Source organism: Achroia grisella, unplaced genomic scaffold, assembly GCF_030625045.1.
Source record: "Achroia grisella isolate CSIRO2021 unplaced genomic scaffold, CSIRO_AGI_Agris_v1 utg6026, whole genome shotgun sequence".
NCBI lineage: Eukaryota > Metazoa > Arthropoda > Insecta > Lepidoptera > Pyralidae > Achroia > Achroia grisella.
In genome coordinates, this window is record NW_026712960.1 from 149,835 (window position 1) to 167,779 (window position 17,945).

General features: G+C 33.2%; 1 protein-coding gene across 2 annotated transcripts in view; it reads right to left on the reverse strand.

Moving 5' to 3' along the window:
* The window catches only part of LOC131848908 (phosphatidylinositol 3,4,5-trisphosphate 3-phosphatase and dual-specificity protein phosphatase PTEN), an 86,157-nt gene extending 69,326 nt beyond the window's left edge, over positions 1–16,831 (reverse strand). For both annotated transcript variants that reach the window (XM_059198865.1, XM_059198864.1), the window contains exon 1: positions 15,950–16,831. In XM_059198865.1, coding sequence (XP_059054848.1) covers positions 15,950–16,190 — 241 coding nt within the window. In that variant the 5' untranslated portion in view covers positions 16,191–16,831. The remainder of the gene's footprint in view (positions 1–15,949) is intronic.
* Between the last annotated feature and the right edge of the window lie 1,114 nt (positions 16,832–17,945).

Genomic DNA, 17,945 nt, shown 5'->3' on the forward strand with positions numbered 1-17,945 from the left:
AAAAACGGAGAAGTTCCTCAATTCGCCTATTATTTTAATGTTTATTAATTAACAACTCCGTTATAAGACTTTTTTATTCGAAAGAGTACATTTTCAAATTGATCCTTATTGTTTCCTTATCCACATCACATCACATCACACACAATATTCCAATTCAAATTAAAAAAACATTTATTCGTGTAGGATATTTTAGCCGCTTATGAACGTAAAATTTTTCATATTATAATTGTTTTGTTTTTAACTGGAAAGAAACTCAATTGAATTACTTATTATTTTTTTAAAAGCCAGTTTATTCCCAATGTATATTTATATAGGTGACTAAGTCTAACATTAAATGAAAATCCCATGCCCATACTATGCACGCTCGTCGTATATATATTTATATATTTAAATATATACCTATATGTATATGTATAGTCTCTATTTTCGATCATGTTATCTGAAGGTGGCTGTCCCTATTCCAAAGAAATAAAGAAAATTCCTCGATAGAACAGGATAAACCAGGACAAAGAACAGGAAAGAGTTCAATAGCTGAAATAGGTTTATTAGACGTCAATCGTTTTATGAATAAGTGGAATGCTTGGGCGGGACCGAGGACATAGGCTACTTGTTATCCCGGTCAATCAATATATCCCGGTCACGGGGACCAGGACGCGGACATTGCTAATCCTAAGAAATCCATAGTAATAATATAAACCCGAGTGTGTTTATCTCTCCGTTTGTTACCTTTTCAGGTACAACTAAACGGCTCAACGGATCTGAATAAAATTCCACGTGACGACAGATCGTATCGTGTGGAGAGAGATTATTTTTATTTAAAAAAAAAAGCTAATGTAGTCGCTAGTACAAGATAGTACGTATCGTGTGGGGGGAGAATGACTATGTTTACTTAAAAAAAACGCTAACATCTCGGGTATAAATTAGTACTTATACATGCAAAAATGAGATTATTAGTTACGCTTACACATCTTAGCAGCTTAACCATTTGTGCTGAAATTTAACACATATATAGCAGTTGGGATAGGAAGAATATAGACTGTTGACTAACAATCATGGTCACGCGGACGAAGCTTCACGCATAAACTAGTGCTATCATAAATACCAAAGATAATATTTATTTCATTGGTTTCACGGTTAAATGACTTATCCAATTTTGATGAAAGGGTTCCCTCTATTTCAACACGCAAACACATACATAAAAAAACTGATTGCAATTAAGGTAATAATTTTTAATAAATTACAATGGGAATGATACAGTTAGCCTCGCGGGAGCAACACATGAAAATTTCGGTAGAACAACCGCTATATTAAGTCATGAATAAAATTAGACGAGTCTACATAAAATTTACAATACATGCGCAAACAAGGAACAGGAATGAACAGGAAGGGTCGAACACGAGATTACATTTTAATTAAGTTAGATATAAAATCATAACATTTCACTCTCACGGGACACGGCGCTGTTGGAACATTAATATTAGTCAGTGGATATCACAGACTCTCGATGGAGTAACAAGTCAAAATGATCATTACTAAATCTGTATCTATTTATATAATTCGATTGGCTAATCAAGCTAAGAATAAACCTGATGGTAAGTGGGAACCTTCCCCTGTATACACGTGAACAGTACTATGGACATCACGTAATCATGTGACAGTTGTGATACTACTCATGCATTGCCATTCCACTAACTGAAGATCACATCTGAGAACTAATATCTCATGGCCTCGTATCCTTTTATTTTATTGCCTAATCTAAAATACTATTTTGCATAATATACAATGACACTGAATATACAGTCCAGAATTACTTTAGTATTGTTATAAACGTTACGATTACTACAACTCATATATCATAACCAAAACGCAATATTAAGGTGACATAGTGTAAAACTTAATATTCAACTAATTTCTACATAACTGAACCTATTTTTAGTAAATTATAACCGTGTGCTAAAGGCTTTATATTCGCGGGGTGAGTTGGTCATTTAGGTATCGGGGTTCGAGACCGTTTGTTTTATCTCAAAATTCGATTTTTAGGACATAATTTATCCTTCAATATATTGAGGTAATCCATCAGCCCTAGAGATTTCTAATAAAAATAGAACAAATATGACAAGGCCTCTCCAAACTGTCATCAGATAAGCCTTAAATAAATCAAATCAAAAGTATAATGTATTGTTTCTGTACTTCTCGAAAAGCGTAGAGGCAGCAACAAAATTATTATTATATATAAGTTGAAGCTCGAAAACACGGTAATATGTCATATGTAACCGACAAAAAAAATCTGTAATCTAAATAGTATAAAAACAAAACCGCTGTTTTCATTTGTTTATTTTTCCACTTTATAGCGATACAACGGATTTTGATACGGTTTTCACTAAAATTTCGAGAATTTCTTTCGTTACTTTTATATATATCATACTACATATGCATTGTTCGAAGCTAAGGTGGGCTAAAGTTTGAGATAAATAGAAAATTTTCCAACTATAACTTTATCGTATGCATCTGAAGAAGTAGTAGTACCCACGTATTATCATTCCACAAGAAATAAAGCAGTGTGTGAATAAATTAATATATAACTAACACGGGAGTACAATACTAAATATTAAGTAAGTCTTAACATTTTTTTTATTTATGACATATGTTCAAAATTTTTTTATACTAGGTTTGTCACCTATTAACGTTAAAACTTTTAGTACCCACTTACGTTTTTTTTTAAACAATAAACACCCATTAATGTCCCATTGTAGGACACGAGTCTCTCCACATGAGAAGCATACATTAGCGTATAATTACCGCTGAAGAGGAGGTTTTAGTATAGGGTATTTTATTTCGGGTTTTCCTGCTATTGCACTGAATACACCAGTGCAATAGCACAATAGTGCCCTATTCTTTTAGTCGCCTCTTACTACACTCTTGAGATGAAAAGGGGTGGTAACACATTGTTATTTCGTAGCATACGAAAAACCTATCGACTTTTTTGGTATTGTAAAAAAAATCATTCACAGAAATACGCTGTTTTTAGCGAAGACCCAGGGTATGGAGGCATGATCTTAGTTTACTTGAACAGCAACTCGTAAGGTACAAATATATTGCCATATGTAAAGTATATCTCCTTTTAGGTCGCTCAAAAAGATTGAAATACAATAAGTGATGGCCATTGTACTGTTTATAATATTGTGACTTTGGATCAGAAGGATAGCCAGTTTGTTTACCAATATAATTACAAAAATAATGTCGTGTAATACCTACTTCATTTTACTATATATATTATAATGTGCGCGAATGTTTGTGAGTTACACACGCAAAAACTACAAGAATATAGCACACAGGCTATAATTTAAAAAGATATTATGTAAATTGGGCGAAATATAATTATAAATGTCAAGTAAGTGTGATGCAGACGAAGTTGCTGACTCTGAAAAAACTAGCTGACACTCGGTCAGCTAGTTTTTCTTTATAAAACCTTAACCGAGTTCATACTTTTATAAGCGAATACAGAGAGAACCCACAAAATAGTACTACCCCTAACCGGTCACGTGTCACCAACAGTCGTTGCGTTGCGTCATCGTTTTTCGTTCGTTTCTTATTAACTTTAATGATACACCGCCCGCAATCGCTATGCAAATAGAATGAAAGATAGTTGCTACGCCGACAACAGTGCAGTTTCAATGTGTACTCAATGCAACACTGTTGCTATTGTCTGTATGTTTTCATTTATGTATGCTTTCACCGTTAGTGTCTCCAGTTTAGTTTAGTATGATTAATAGATCTTGTTACTCTACAATACTTCGCATAGTTATGCACCAGTGGCCCGCTCTGTACGCATAAATTTGTAATTTTCTGTACATTAATATAATATATAGGCTATGTTAATCTGGAATAATGTACATATAAAACGGTGAAAGTATTTGATGCATTGATACAATTCATTATGAGGTAATGAAGTAAACTCGCGGAAAGTTTTACTTAACTTACAATAAAACGTGTTGGATTCTGTCTTTATTTAATTAATTTTAAATATGTATATAATTTCAGATTCAACTTATTAATACCAGCTCCTAAGTGATTTGTTGATGCGCTCAGGTTCTTAATATAACTTTTTTGAAATAAATTTATTTAAGCAACCAACCATATAATTGTTAAGTAGGAAAGGCATGTTGCTTTTAGAACTTAAAAGTAGATATTTGTGAAAATAAGGTTATTAAGGTTACTAAAATATAATATAGAATTCACTTAACTTCACCAAAATATAATAAAGAAAATAGGATGTAATAACTAATATGAAAGTAAATTTTACAACAATAGAATTGCGTGTACGTAAATAAATCTCGTTTAATCTGATTAAGACTTAATTAAATTACAGACATGGGGACGATTGGTAACGAATCATATCTATCCTCTGGAATTACAACGAGAAACCCTATAGGATTAAAAACATAAACGTTATTAGAACTATAAAATCCCCTACAAGGAAAATCGAGATTCTTAAATTAAAAAAAACACATTAAGCATAGTTACGTAGTTCTGCTTAGTTCATAATTATACAGGTAGACACAATCCAATAATATTTTACGACCGTAAATGATGATGTATTCAACCTACTTCAAAATGTTTTTTTATTTGTCTCGAAGAAATAAAACAGTAAACTAAAATAACACAGAATTCAACAATCACCTGTAAGGTAATATTTGACAGAATCAAATTGGGATAAAATCGAAAGCTTGTGGGGACTACTCTGTTCGGGTTAACTGATTAAATTATATCCTTTTGACAAAAATGCAACATACAAACTAAATTCTACCTAAATGAATTAAAAACTGAATCTGAATTTTTAGAATCATTTGCATTTCATTTTAAAATAAGACCCAAGTTCCTTGTCAGTTCTTCTTAGCTCCGAAGCACTGCGAACTGACGATAGATTTAACTATGATACGTCAAGTAGGAGAGTCTGTAATAGACTTGAATATAGATATTTAGATTTGAAATCGCAACGAAGAGATGACGTTTACTCATTTATTAGCCACTTTATGTCAATATCGATAGTTTATTTCTTAGATATATTCATCAAATATATACGAAGTGTGTATAGTTTAATAAAGGCAAAGGAGACCCTAATAAGAGTCGAACAGACACGATAAGAAAGGGAGTTCTGACATCTGAACAGAGGTACCTAAATGAAAAGTTTATTCGAGTATTATGCTTTTAGGACTAAATATCATGAAATTTAACATATACGTAACAGTACATTATAAATATGGACATAGACCATTTTTTCACACGGACAAAAACGCTCGCTAAAACTAATCTTTAAATACGTATCTACCAATTCAACGCAGATGCCAAATTCCCAAAACACACTTTCTATATACGGAGTACTTTTTTAGAGCGAACATTTAATTCTATTATAAGCTACATCATATCATAGTAAAATCTCTGCGCGCAGTATAAAGTTAATTAAGAACGCCGGAGCCCATTTATGTAAATGTAGTTTGTTGCTATGCGCGTACCTACCTACTGGTGAACAAAATTCGGTACATCTCGCTGACCTTGGCACAGACGAACAAAGCGCCATGGCGAAATCGTTAAGACCCGTGCCCGAGACTAGAACTGTGTACGGAAAAGATATTACATAATATTGATGTTCATAATTAATCTGAATTAATGTAAAATATAATCTAACTGATATTGTAAGTTACTTTCTACTAATATTATGAAGGTGAAAGGCTGTTAATTTGTTAGTATGTTTGTTACTCGTTTACTTAGGGACGGTTGAACATATTTACACATTTAATATTTTATATATATAATAATAATAATAATATATTTGCAATCTTACAATACATAAGTAGGTACATGAAATATGATAGTTTAGAACTATATAGAGAGAGAATATAGAGATATCTTCTATAATTATATTAGTTGCTTTTTATTTTCTAATAGATTATAAAAGTAAAGGACATAAATAAATAACCCGGGACATCGAATCTCAGTGCTATCTAGTTTCAAACTATGTAGAGAGTCTACTATGTATACTAGACACCTGATAAAGAATTCTTTAATTATCTGAATATTACAAATCCAAATCATCATTATCATATACTCAAGATTGCAAATATACAGGACTCGAATCGTGTAATAGAACGTGCAATCATTAAAAAGTAGGAATGTAAGCTAAATGGTGTTGTTATAATGTTAAGATTTGGTACGTATTTATATCTATTATCGCATATTTAAAATCAATGCATCGATCTAAATTTATAATGAAAGATTTGATATTTTTTGTAATAAAATTTAATCATCTATAGTCAATTACATACGGGATAAGACATTGAAAGTATATTATTTAGGAAAAAAATAGATGTTTCTATAATTGCATCCGTCCAAAACCAGGCCGGGTCGCTAAGCTATCTATTGAAACTAACTCGATATGTTCATACATGTTTTTTTGTTTGTTGCAACATCGAATTTATCTTTCAGAGTAGATCCTCTAGTTTTGGCAAACATAGTTTAAATACTATATCTGCATTACAAAACCTTAACGTCATTCCGCAGCCTAAACTAGGTGTTTAGGCTGCAGAATGACGTATAAAAATATATAACGACAAATTTATTACATATATTAGAATAACGACTTCATTTTGAGTTGTATAAATAAATGGATATACTGCTGGTCTACTAACAATTGACAAATTGGAATCGTCTGCCGAAATATCTGACAGTTTCTACTGTGAATTTAATTCGTTTTGGTCTGTATAGACTTTTTATTCTGTCCGACCTAACTATATTTAACGTTTAATGTGTCACTACTCCTAGTGACACAATAAACATTACATTACATTGCATGTCTACTTCGCTAATAAAAATTTTGATTGGACTTATATTTTTTTTATTTAGGACAATATATGTTAGGCAGAGGAGCGAGCTTGTCTTAAAGAAAAGAGTTTAATATGCACGTGGATGGATAGAAAGGGTGAGGATGACCAAAATAAAGATGGATGGATTGAGTGAGAAAATGTATAAATGGAAAGTAAGCTCAGATATGACGGCGGATAGAAATCAGTGGAAGAAGTACATACTGCGCAGAATCCAAACAAAGCGATAAAGGTAAGACAGTGATGATATTTAGGACTATAACTGTACAAGGCACAAATTAATAATATATTTTCAATGACATCGTTATTTGAGGTTATAATTATAAACATTCATTTAAATATAAAAATATAAATAGGCCCTACTCGTGAAGGGGTACTATTTGTAGGGACTGATGTAATCACTACGAGTGTTACATTATCTTAGTCTTTTCTAATTATATATATTGCTATTTTGCCTTTTACATTTTTGTGTTATTGATAGTTTATTTTTAAAAAATCTTAAACATTTCACGTTTGTCTTGTCTTTGGTCGAGTATCGTTCGGGTGCTTAAGCCACACTGTTACGAACAATTCTAATTTAAACCTGATTAAACTTCATAGCATTTATAATTGCTAATAGAACATCCAAAAACTACCCCAACCAAGACATACATGTCAATCATTTGGGCTTAGGACATATTTGGAAATAGACACTACTAAATTAACACTTAAGAGAAATTTTATATTAATTCACGCGAGGAAAGCTATGCGTTAGAGTCAGTGTGATATATGTAAATGTGAGAATGAAGATCATTGGATGGTTTTTATTCAATCACGCTTGAACAGATCAACGAATTTGATTGAAATATCACCGTAATTATCTTGATATAATACCTACATAGTAATCAAATCAAATTAAAAATCTTTCACGTAGGACATTTTAGCCGCTTATGAAAGTCAAGTTTTTGTATTAATATTTTTATACCTTCCGTATCGATAAGTAAATACTTGTATGTCCAATTTCAAAATACGTACAATTTTTTTAAAAACTTTAGTGTCAGAGAAATTGCCCACCTGACTGCAAGTGTTAAACTTCGCCTATATTACATGAACAGCAACAAGGACTTTACAAATACACAGTGAAGACCATGCGTTTCTATACGTGAAGACTAAGGTCTCAAGGCTTAAGTATTTTACCGCCTTATCTCACTTAAAACCAGAATAATACTTGCAAACTTCTTGGCAGAAATAGGTGACACAGTAGCAGAGGTAAGTACATATATGCAAATACCTACGAGTACCTACTCACAACTTTATACAAAGTTTTTCTCTGGCCACAGTATACAATTTAAACTCCATTGAGCAGTTCAGAAAATTGAACAATTTTACAGCCTATTCATGCAATTTGTTGCATATTTATGTGGATAACTATGTAGGCAAATAGATTATAGTGCTTATTTCCGCGTTGGATATAGTGTTATACATTTTACATAGTATTATGTTACATAATATGAAATAGACGGAAATAAATAGCCAAGCGGGTCGGTATAGACTTTTAATTGTCTTTCTATATTACTTTCTATTGTTCTCTTGTTAATTGCGCTAGTAACAAGTTCCTTATAATATGCACAAGTGGTATAAGATGAAAAATATGGAAACATGAAATACCTGCTCCATTACAAAACGATGATTTCATCGATATTCGTCCAACCACAATATTGATAGGTCTATTTAGTAAGATTATTTTCCACAAAAACAAAGATGAGACCAACAAGGGAACAAAGAACAAAAAGAATCATCAAAATATGCATAACTGAAAAAAGACTACATATACATACAAGTATAGTACGTACGGTATGTATATACAAACAAGAACGTAGTTAAAAACCTCTTATTGAAGTCAGTTTAGAAATACACATCCACTTAGCAACACTGAAGGGATAATTTCGCAGTATGTTGTTATATCTTACCATGTTGCATCATATCATTACTATTACAATGTTACGCATTACGCATCACCAGATATCCCAATGTCAGAAAGATTATACATAATAATATAATAAGAGACGAAAAACTAACACCATACCTCCTGGAAACCATCTAGACAAATTCAGCAGAAATTTGTCATGACTGGCTAATTGACCAGACCTCATCCTTCACTGGTGGGGCCACCAGTAGATGCCGTTGGCGCAGGCTGGTACACCATTCCATTATCATCAATAAAAAAACACCTTACACCACGTATATGAGAAACAGGTATGTTCGTAAAAAGCATTCCTTTTTATACGAGAAAACGAATAATAATAGTAAATTTACAAGACCCAACTACATTAAGAATACCACCATGTAGAACCTACATGTATACATAAAACTAACTCCCATGTCAGTTCGACACAAATATTTAATAGAATACCGCAGGTAATTGAGATGCCATTAAATAGGTTTAAAATAGAACTACACAAATGACTCGTAGAAAACTGTAAATAACTTTGAGAGAAATTACATAAAATTATAAATATACAATACTCGCGGGTAACATTTAATCTTTTTTACACACATTAAGAAAATATGTCGAGTTACAAACAACTGGAGAAGCTACATCATTTTTTTAAGTTGGTAATAATAAAGTACTGTAATTGTAGCTTATGTGATTTATTCACGTCTCCTATCGAATATTTTTTAACGCTGGCGCCTAAAACCTGTGAATCTCGTTTTTATCGATAATTAACTTTCCTTGCCACAACTAATTTGCAGATTTTTAATTATTTAAAAAAGCCCATATGAAATTCATATCTATCCAAACTTTAATTAATAATAACTCGATATTCATTAATAACGTAATATCTACATATATATATGCATGCAGCAATAAAATATTGAACTTGATTATACTTTTTATTATTAGATTATCTTTTATAATTCATTGGCAGTTTAAAGATATTGTACATTAAAAAGAGTTAGGCTACTATTTTTATCAAACTATTGAATGACAGACATACTAACGACCAACGTGGTGGAAAATGGTAACTATCTCAATACACGTAAATAGCAACTCGACCATCAAGAAAAACAGCCGTTACATGTGTTACAATTCCTATGGATTAAAATGTTATTCCTTTGCCATTACCACATTGATAGCAATGTACCATGTCAGATTGATAACCACGCAGTTCCCCTAAATACCCATTGTTTTTTTTTAAAGGATGATAATGGAATGCTGCTCGCTCCTTTGCTTACGGTATACGATGGCGGGACACCAGTGGCAGATGATAAGATACGCATGAGGTCAGTTAGTCCATCGTAACACATTGATCTGATATTGACCACGACGGTTTGCTGTGGTGACCGGCCTGTGGAAACCTATCGAAACCATTTTGTTTACATCCAGAGGCGATATCACCAAGATGGATGAACTAACTAAACTGACTTCATCCTGATTCTACCATTAGCGAAGGCGTCAACCCTAATAAGACTATTAGCAGATTCACATTTTAGAAGTACTAGTTGTGATTACTGTATCCAAAGCGAACTAAAGGGCAAAAGCCGGTAGTAATATTGGTGTCAGAACTATGTTAATATTGCCTGATATGGAGCCATTTTATTATTAGTACAAGCCTTATGTAAGTGCCTAATTGCAGAAATAACTTTTGTTTTATGACTAAGATAATTTTACAATAATTGCACGTTGCGGTACGTTCACCTTTAAATTTTCTTTTCATGGTCAATCATTTTTATTTTGGCGTTTTGTGATGTGGACTAATATATATATATATATATATAAAGTTCTCTACGTACAGAGGTACCCTGCCTCACCTATTTCAGCCGCCAAGCAGCTTTGTAAGATGTGTTTCGGTTGAAAGGTGGGATAAGGTAGTGAATTTACGAAGGTATGACGTCTTAGACCTCCGGAATTAGGCAGCACACGACGGATATATTATGTGATGTCCGTGGAACTATTAAAGTATATTGACGACGTTTACCACCTACCATCCTGTGTTGCGTAAGCTTGTCAGCCATTCAATATTAAAAAAAGCTATAAACTATATAAGTTGGTAATAAACATTTCTAGTACATTTGAATCACAGAATAATATATTTTTATTGCACGTCAATGAGATACGGGGTAGACAGACAGACAATGTGCTAAATATTCTAGGTCACTGATAATGGCCGCCTGATTAAACGCACCCAATGTAGTCGCGCAGGCCAGAGACAGTTTCTGTCAGAGATAGTCGCGTGTCCGTGATTGCTATACCATTACCGTTTAAACGGTCTACACACGACCCTAAAATTAGTGGCAATATCTGAGCAATGGCAGTGGTAACACTTTTTTCTTTTGGACGAATATGGAACAGAACCCGTCTACTAATAGTATACGTTGGCGGTAATTCAGTGGAGGATGTTTTTTATGTAATTCACGGACCTCACATTATCACGTGACTCCCTTGATACCATTAGTGGGGACTAAGATGTCATGCCTCTTATCCTGTAATTTCACTCCGTAATCGTCCCTCACAATCACGGTTTACAAAGTAAGCTCCTTGGCAGCTAAAATAGGTGAGACTGATGTACCCACGCAAAAGACTTTTACAAAGTCTTTTTTGGGAATACCGCTTAGACCATTGTGGAGAATTTAACAGTAATTGAGGTTTGGCAACGCGCACGTGACCCAGAGTATCTGAAATACTCTGCGTCTATAGGCTACGGATACCGTTTACCATCAGATGTAGTATAAAATATTGTAGTATAAAAAATCAAATACAATGGTCCCCAGAGCGGACCACGTCCACGGGGTGGACCTGATAAGGTAACAGTGCTATTAGGGTCCCATTACAAACAATGCCTTCGGCCCCGGGTAAAAATTGGACGCTTCTCTTCCGCACATCCCTATTACAGTGATCAGTAGCCGGTACGTGTGTAAAAAAGGAAGATCTATATTAAAAACTGGGCATTGAAATGCCATAAATTGAATTATATGAACGTGACCAGACAGAAATTGGTAAAATGTTATAACTCTATAAAGGTCTCTCACGCGTCTTGGTTAATAATCTTGTGATACATATAGGACAATAATTTGAAGATATAAACGACCTTCGCATTCATGAGACAATCTAGGAACCGATCCGGGGCCCTCACCACCGCTGCTCTTTTATGGTCATGTGTAGTTCGTCTTAGGATCTGCACAGACGGGGGACAATTGTACGTGTATTGAGAGGACGGGATTATTAACAATATGGATTGGTACATCTTTCGCTAACAATATACCATATCAGGTAGACTGTAATTAAATACTAATGAATTCAAAACGTTGGGCTAACAAAACCAACTTCTTTTTTATCCTATCATTCTTCTATGGTTCATCGCCAGAGACTGCCATTAACGAAAACCGTTCCAACAAAATTTGTAATTTTTAAATACTATGCGATTTTTTTGTCTGCCAATATATACCCTTATTACATGTTTGATCGAGGAAGTGACAATGGAAAAATATATTAATACAACGCGAACGAAGTCGGGGTAAAAGTCAATCTGTATCTAATACAATATGACCTGCCTGGCACTGCCGCCGCGCCGTCTCGTATGTCGACACATAGACCATAAGCTATATTGTCTGTGGCTATATGGCATAATATTACGTTATTAAAAAAAAAGCAAAATTCAATTTAATGCTGATGTTGTAAAATCCATTTTACAATAAAAATATTTTTTGTTAATGCAGTATAACGAACCATTAGTAACCACTAACCGTTTTAAAATATTTATTAATTTTCGAAAAGATATAGTTTGGTGCATAGATGAACTAATGCATATGTAAATGCTTTTGTGGGTAAGATTTTAAGTTATGCATGTAATCCGTCGAAAACATTGTTATAACCTGAAAACACCAAATTGTGGGGAAAAAACAGAAAAGGAATATGGCAACTGAATAGATGGAAGGATTCCAGAGAGTTGATAAAACAGACAAATGGTTGTTATATAGAAAATATAGTCTTAATTATAATTAATAAGAGAGAGGAAAAAAAGTAACAATTTCAAATGGAAGTCACATGGTGTTATTATACAAATATTTCTAAGTTATATGAGTGTGTCTGATCCTTAACATAAAAATAGAAATATATAATTTTTAAGTTTTATAAACTGAGGACCCAAATACTTGCCAAGAAAATTTTACATGGTTTATAAATAATATTCTATAAATTATTATTTATTAATTTTATATTTAACTAGTCTATAACTATATTCCACACAGACCTCCCTAGTCAAATGGTAAATTAATATAAAAATGGGAGCTAATAATGTGAAATTACTAGAATAATACTACTTCCTCGCAATAAACAGTGTGAGCTTATTTTCCATTATTTTTTAACAACTACACTATCCCCAATCTAAAGTCATATAGTAATATTTGAATGTGACATGGAAATGCTAATATATGTATATAAATATAACCACAAAGAACAGATGCAAGTATAAAATTTGCATTTAACTCTTTCAATCTCTATGAGGACACTATAAAACTCTTACAAGTATAGTGTACAGGAGTAACAATTACTAAATACTTCTTTGTCACACTAACATTGACAACTAAAAACTTTTACAGAAAATCTACTAATTATATTGAGAATATTTACAACTTGGGCAATTTGCTGTTGATGAGATGGGCAAAATCTATAAATATAGAAATTTTACAAGATGCACCAAAGTCAATGATGATGATGTTCCAACAGATAATAAGATGGTTACCTCTTTTCTTTCTTCGCAATAGAATATAGCCAGTGTTCATATAACTATGCCTAACAGAATAATCACCACCAGTACTATTTTTTTTATATTAATTACTATTTTTATAATTTAGCTTTATATTGGAATATAATATGTAGATTTAAGTTACTAGAATTAATGAATGTAGGTATGAGAAAGTCCAAAAGTATATAGCAGTAAATTTAATATCTCAATTGATGTTTTTTACTTGCATACTCATTATTCTCATTGAATACTGTTTTTTATAAATGGCCTATATTTAATTAACTTTGATACATCTTCAACACTATGCAATTACATGTAAATTACAGTACTAATCAACCAAACCCAAAAACACCCAAAAACTATTCCAATTTTTATTTATTAATTAAAAATAAGGATTTGGTAAGATGGAGATTAGAAGTTATAATAAGCCTTACTCTGTATTTGACATATTAACATCTCATTTTACATACTAATATGTTATTACAAAGGCATTGTAAGATATTCAACAAATTTAAAAGATTTCAGTCTTTTTTTATAGCACAATGGTACCAAACAAGCATATCCATCTGATGGTAACAATACCAATAGCTTATGGATACCTGAAGCAGTAGCAGTATTATGTACACTACCAAGTCTAAAATCACAATTATTTGATATGATATTAAATGTAGCCATAGTTTATTATAATAAAAATCATTATTTAGAGAGAATAATTTGTTAACTTCATGAAAACTATAATTTAGAGAAGACACTATGATTTGCAATAGAAATCATAAGAAAAGGCCTCCTTTACCACACAAATTTAAATATAAAGAGAAATAAAATAGCATGCATATGCATGTAAATACGAGAGATTGAAAAAAAATATACAAATGCATTTGCTAAGTCAAATGCAAATATTTGAGGTAATTGACATCATATCTTAACTTTCTTATTTAATATTCATAGTACAAAATGCTTTGCTCAGTGACATTCAACAATAATGTTGTATAATAAAAAATAATGCTAACAGACTGATAGAATGACTAGATATATATTAATATTATGTACCTATATAGATGGGTTAGTGACCTCAACTAGGGACATTCAATATGCAGAATTCATTTTATAGATTAATACAATGATGGTTCAAATTTGATTGAATAAAATAAACATCTCATATTGCACTTAGAATTGTGAATTAATAATGTTTAATGTTAGTTTTAATAGCATAGATTTTAAATACAGATGCAAATAAATGAAAAAGTAAGCCTATTTTTTTCATAGATTTGTTTGCATTAAAATCCTATACCATTTGTGTAGAATTCACAGAATAAATATTATAATTAGTCATAAGATAATTTATTGCTGTCTCACATCATAGCAACACTATGAATATGACTAAAATTGTTAACATTTACACTAGCAAGTGTTGAGTTATGACTGCGTACAACACTGAGCGAGTGTGCACACACCAAGCTTAGACTTTGTCAGATAACCTAACCACCCATAAAATCTTAATTGATGTATCTTTAGCGATATAAATAACAAGATTGATAAACATTAATTAGATATGAACCCATACTACTACCAATATGCTCATCGCTAGACAAAATAAATTCATATCCACATTGCAGCCAATATCTACACAACACTATCAGTGTAGGACTTCATAATCACAGTATTTATAGCTACATATCTTTGTAGTTATATAAAATTACTATCACATAGTTTCTGTGTACACAGTCTCACAGAAAAATAGTATACACAACTTGTGTATACAATAGTATAGGTTATATAGCTTGTTGCTATGCAAGATTAACACTGTCTAGCTGAATAATATGCCGCTGTTTATGCGTCTATATTTCATTACTACATTTAAATGTCATTTCTTGAAGTCTAATATTAATTTTACGACACTAATGTGAACTATTTCAACCTAGCTAATTGAGCAGTTTTTCTTGTTCCAACACTCACAAACTCATTAATTTATTGTGTATACTAATTAGCCATCCGCAAATTAATGGAACTTTAGATATCGATATCTATAACAAATCTAAATTTCATTGACTTTCAACATGAAGCCAATTTCGTAGCTGCGGTTTTACGTATAAAATTTATAGGTTATAGTCGAATGCCCTTGACAAATCTAAAAGGATGGTCGGACCGAGTTGTCACACGTATTCCGAGGTTACGATACGACAACGGCGAGACACTGCCCGTGCCCAGCAGAACGAGCCACCTAATGAGATTTCAAGGTCGAACCTGAGCGTGACACAAAAAGGACTTACCTATCGCTCGCGACATCGATCTCGCGGAATAAAGCGATTCACACACGGTAACAACACTGAACACAGAAAAGGATACAGGCTAAGTCCAGGTTGAATCCGTCTTTAACATAACGTATCCGGCGCTTGCTGACTATTCCCTTGATAGGGTTCGTCATCTTGATATTGGAGATGGAGTTGGCCATGGCTGGCAGGTGATCGACGCGGCGCGGCAGCAACTCAGCCGCCGCAGTGCCCTTAGCGGGCCCGCCCGCGCTCGGCACCGACCGTTTCTCGGGTGCCTTCCGCTCGCGGCGCCGGCAGCTCACGCAAATACCCATAAAATAACCTCCGCCGCGTAGAACCTGCCCCGCTCATTGGGCCGGCGGCGGAGCGCGAGCGGGCTGATATCGGAAGTAGCGGCCGTCCGTTCAGCTCGCGCCCGCCATGCCTCGCGCTGCACTCTGCCTGCACGCGCCTCTCGCCTCGCGCCGAAGCCGAGCTCCTCGTACGTCGACACCACACGGCCAGACCGTAAGCACGGAACACCAAATACACTATAGCATAGCTTCACGCCCGCCACTGAACACACATTTAACTATCGCTTCCCGAGCGAAGAAAATTTTATCTCGCACGAATGGCGTCCATCCTGCGTTTGCACTAGAACACGGCCGAAGAGAAACAGTTGCACAAGAAAGAAAGATGGTTATGATGGCCGAAAGTACAGTCTATCGCATTCACGCTCGGTCGATCCATGCGCAACTGACAGAGATAACACACAACCTTAATTTCTAGTGGTGGCTAGCTAGCTCTCTTTGTTCATTTCTGTTTCCTAATTTCAACGCTAGGTGGCGAAAACACTATGTCACGTAGCGGCAGTTTTCAAATAATGGTACATTTGCTGTCGATTGTAATAATGTTCAATTAATACTGTTGATATTTTGACTCCTATGACATTGTAAATTAATTATTTAATATTGTAGTTAAGACAAAAGTACAATAATTCGTTTTGTCGCTATTAAAATATCATACATAAAATAAAAAGCACTCATTTCATTTTTTCCGCAGTACTAAGTACCATATTTTATCATAGATGGAGCTGATCGAATAAAAACGAAGCGCGCGATTATTTGACAGTATATATTAAGAGAATCTGAACAAAATTGTAATAATACCTAGTTTAGTATTTATTATAACATCGTTACCTATTTATTGAATATTTTAATGTATTGCATAATAGCTGGTAAATTATCCTCATTATAATTAAGCAAGTAACCACTACATTTTACTTCATTATCATTACATAATATTACATAATATCAGTAGTGCTGTTTTTCACGCTTCTACTGCTCTCGAATCGAATTAGATGAAAAGATATTACAAATTTTATCGCTATATTCTATGATTGCAATGGCAAATAAGTTGATTGGCAATGTAATGCATACTTTAATCATTTTTTTTATAAACAGTACCAACCAGGAGTACTAAGATATTATTCGTCCGAAAGTAGGTAAATTCCCAGCAATGTCGTTCACCGTTCAAATTAAATCACAACTGGCAAGCTATTTGATGGTCAAATCTAACATCATCATTACAGAATTTCACCTAAGTAAGTATAACGTACATAACACTGCTTGAAAATTTTTCTTTTGTTTTTTACTGAAAATCGGATTTTAGTACACAAGTTCATTCGCTTTCATAGCCTGCTGTGGCCACTTCAAGGGAATTTAGTTACTGTGCACTGTGCTATATAAAAAAACTGAAAACACTAATGTTTCAAAATCACCTTTTATAATTTTAAAGCCTGCCTGCGTTTTCCTGGAAACATGTACTCGTATGTAGTTCATTTCTATGTAGTTAGATTATGTATGGATTTTATGCACACGTGTAGACCTACTTTACGATATTTTATAATACTAGCCGTTGACTGCAAGTTTGCCTGCATGAAATATTTTTCTGTATTCGCGTGATCTTTTCTATAATCCCCTCCTGAATTTTTCATCTATACGAACGCCTAACGGTATAGATTAGCTATCGATATGTTTTTAGAGAATAATCTTGTCATTTTTTATTACAAAAAGAACGCAGTTTAATAT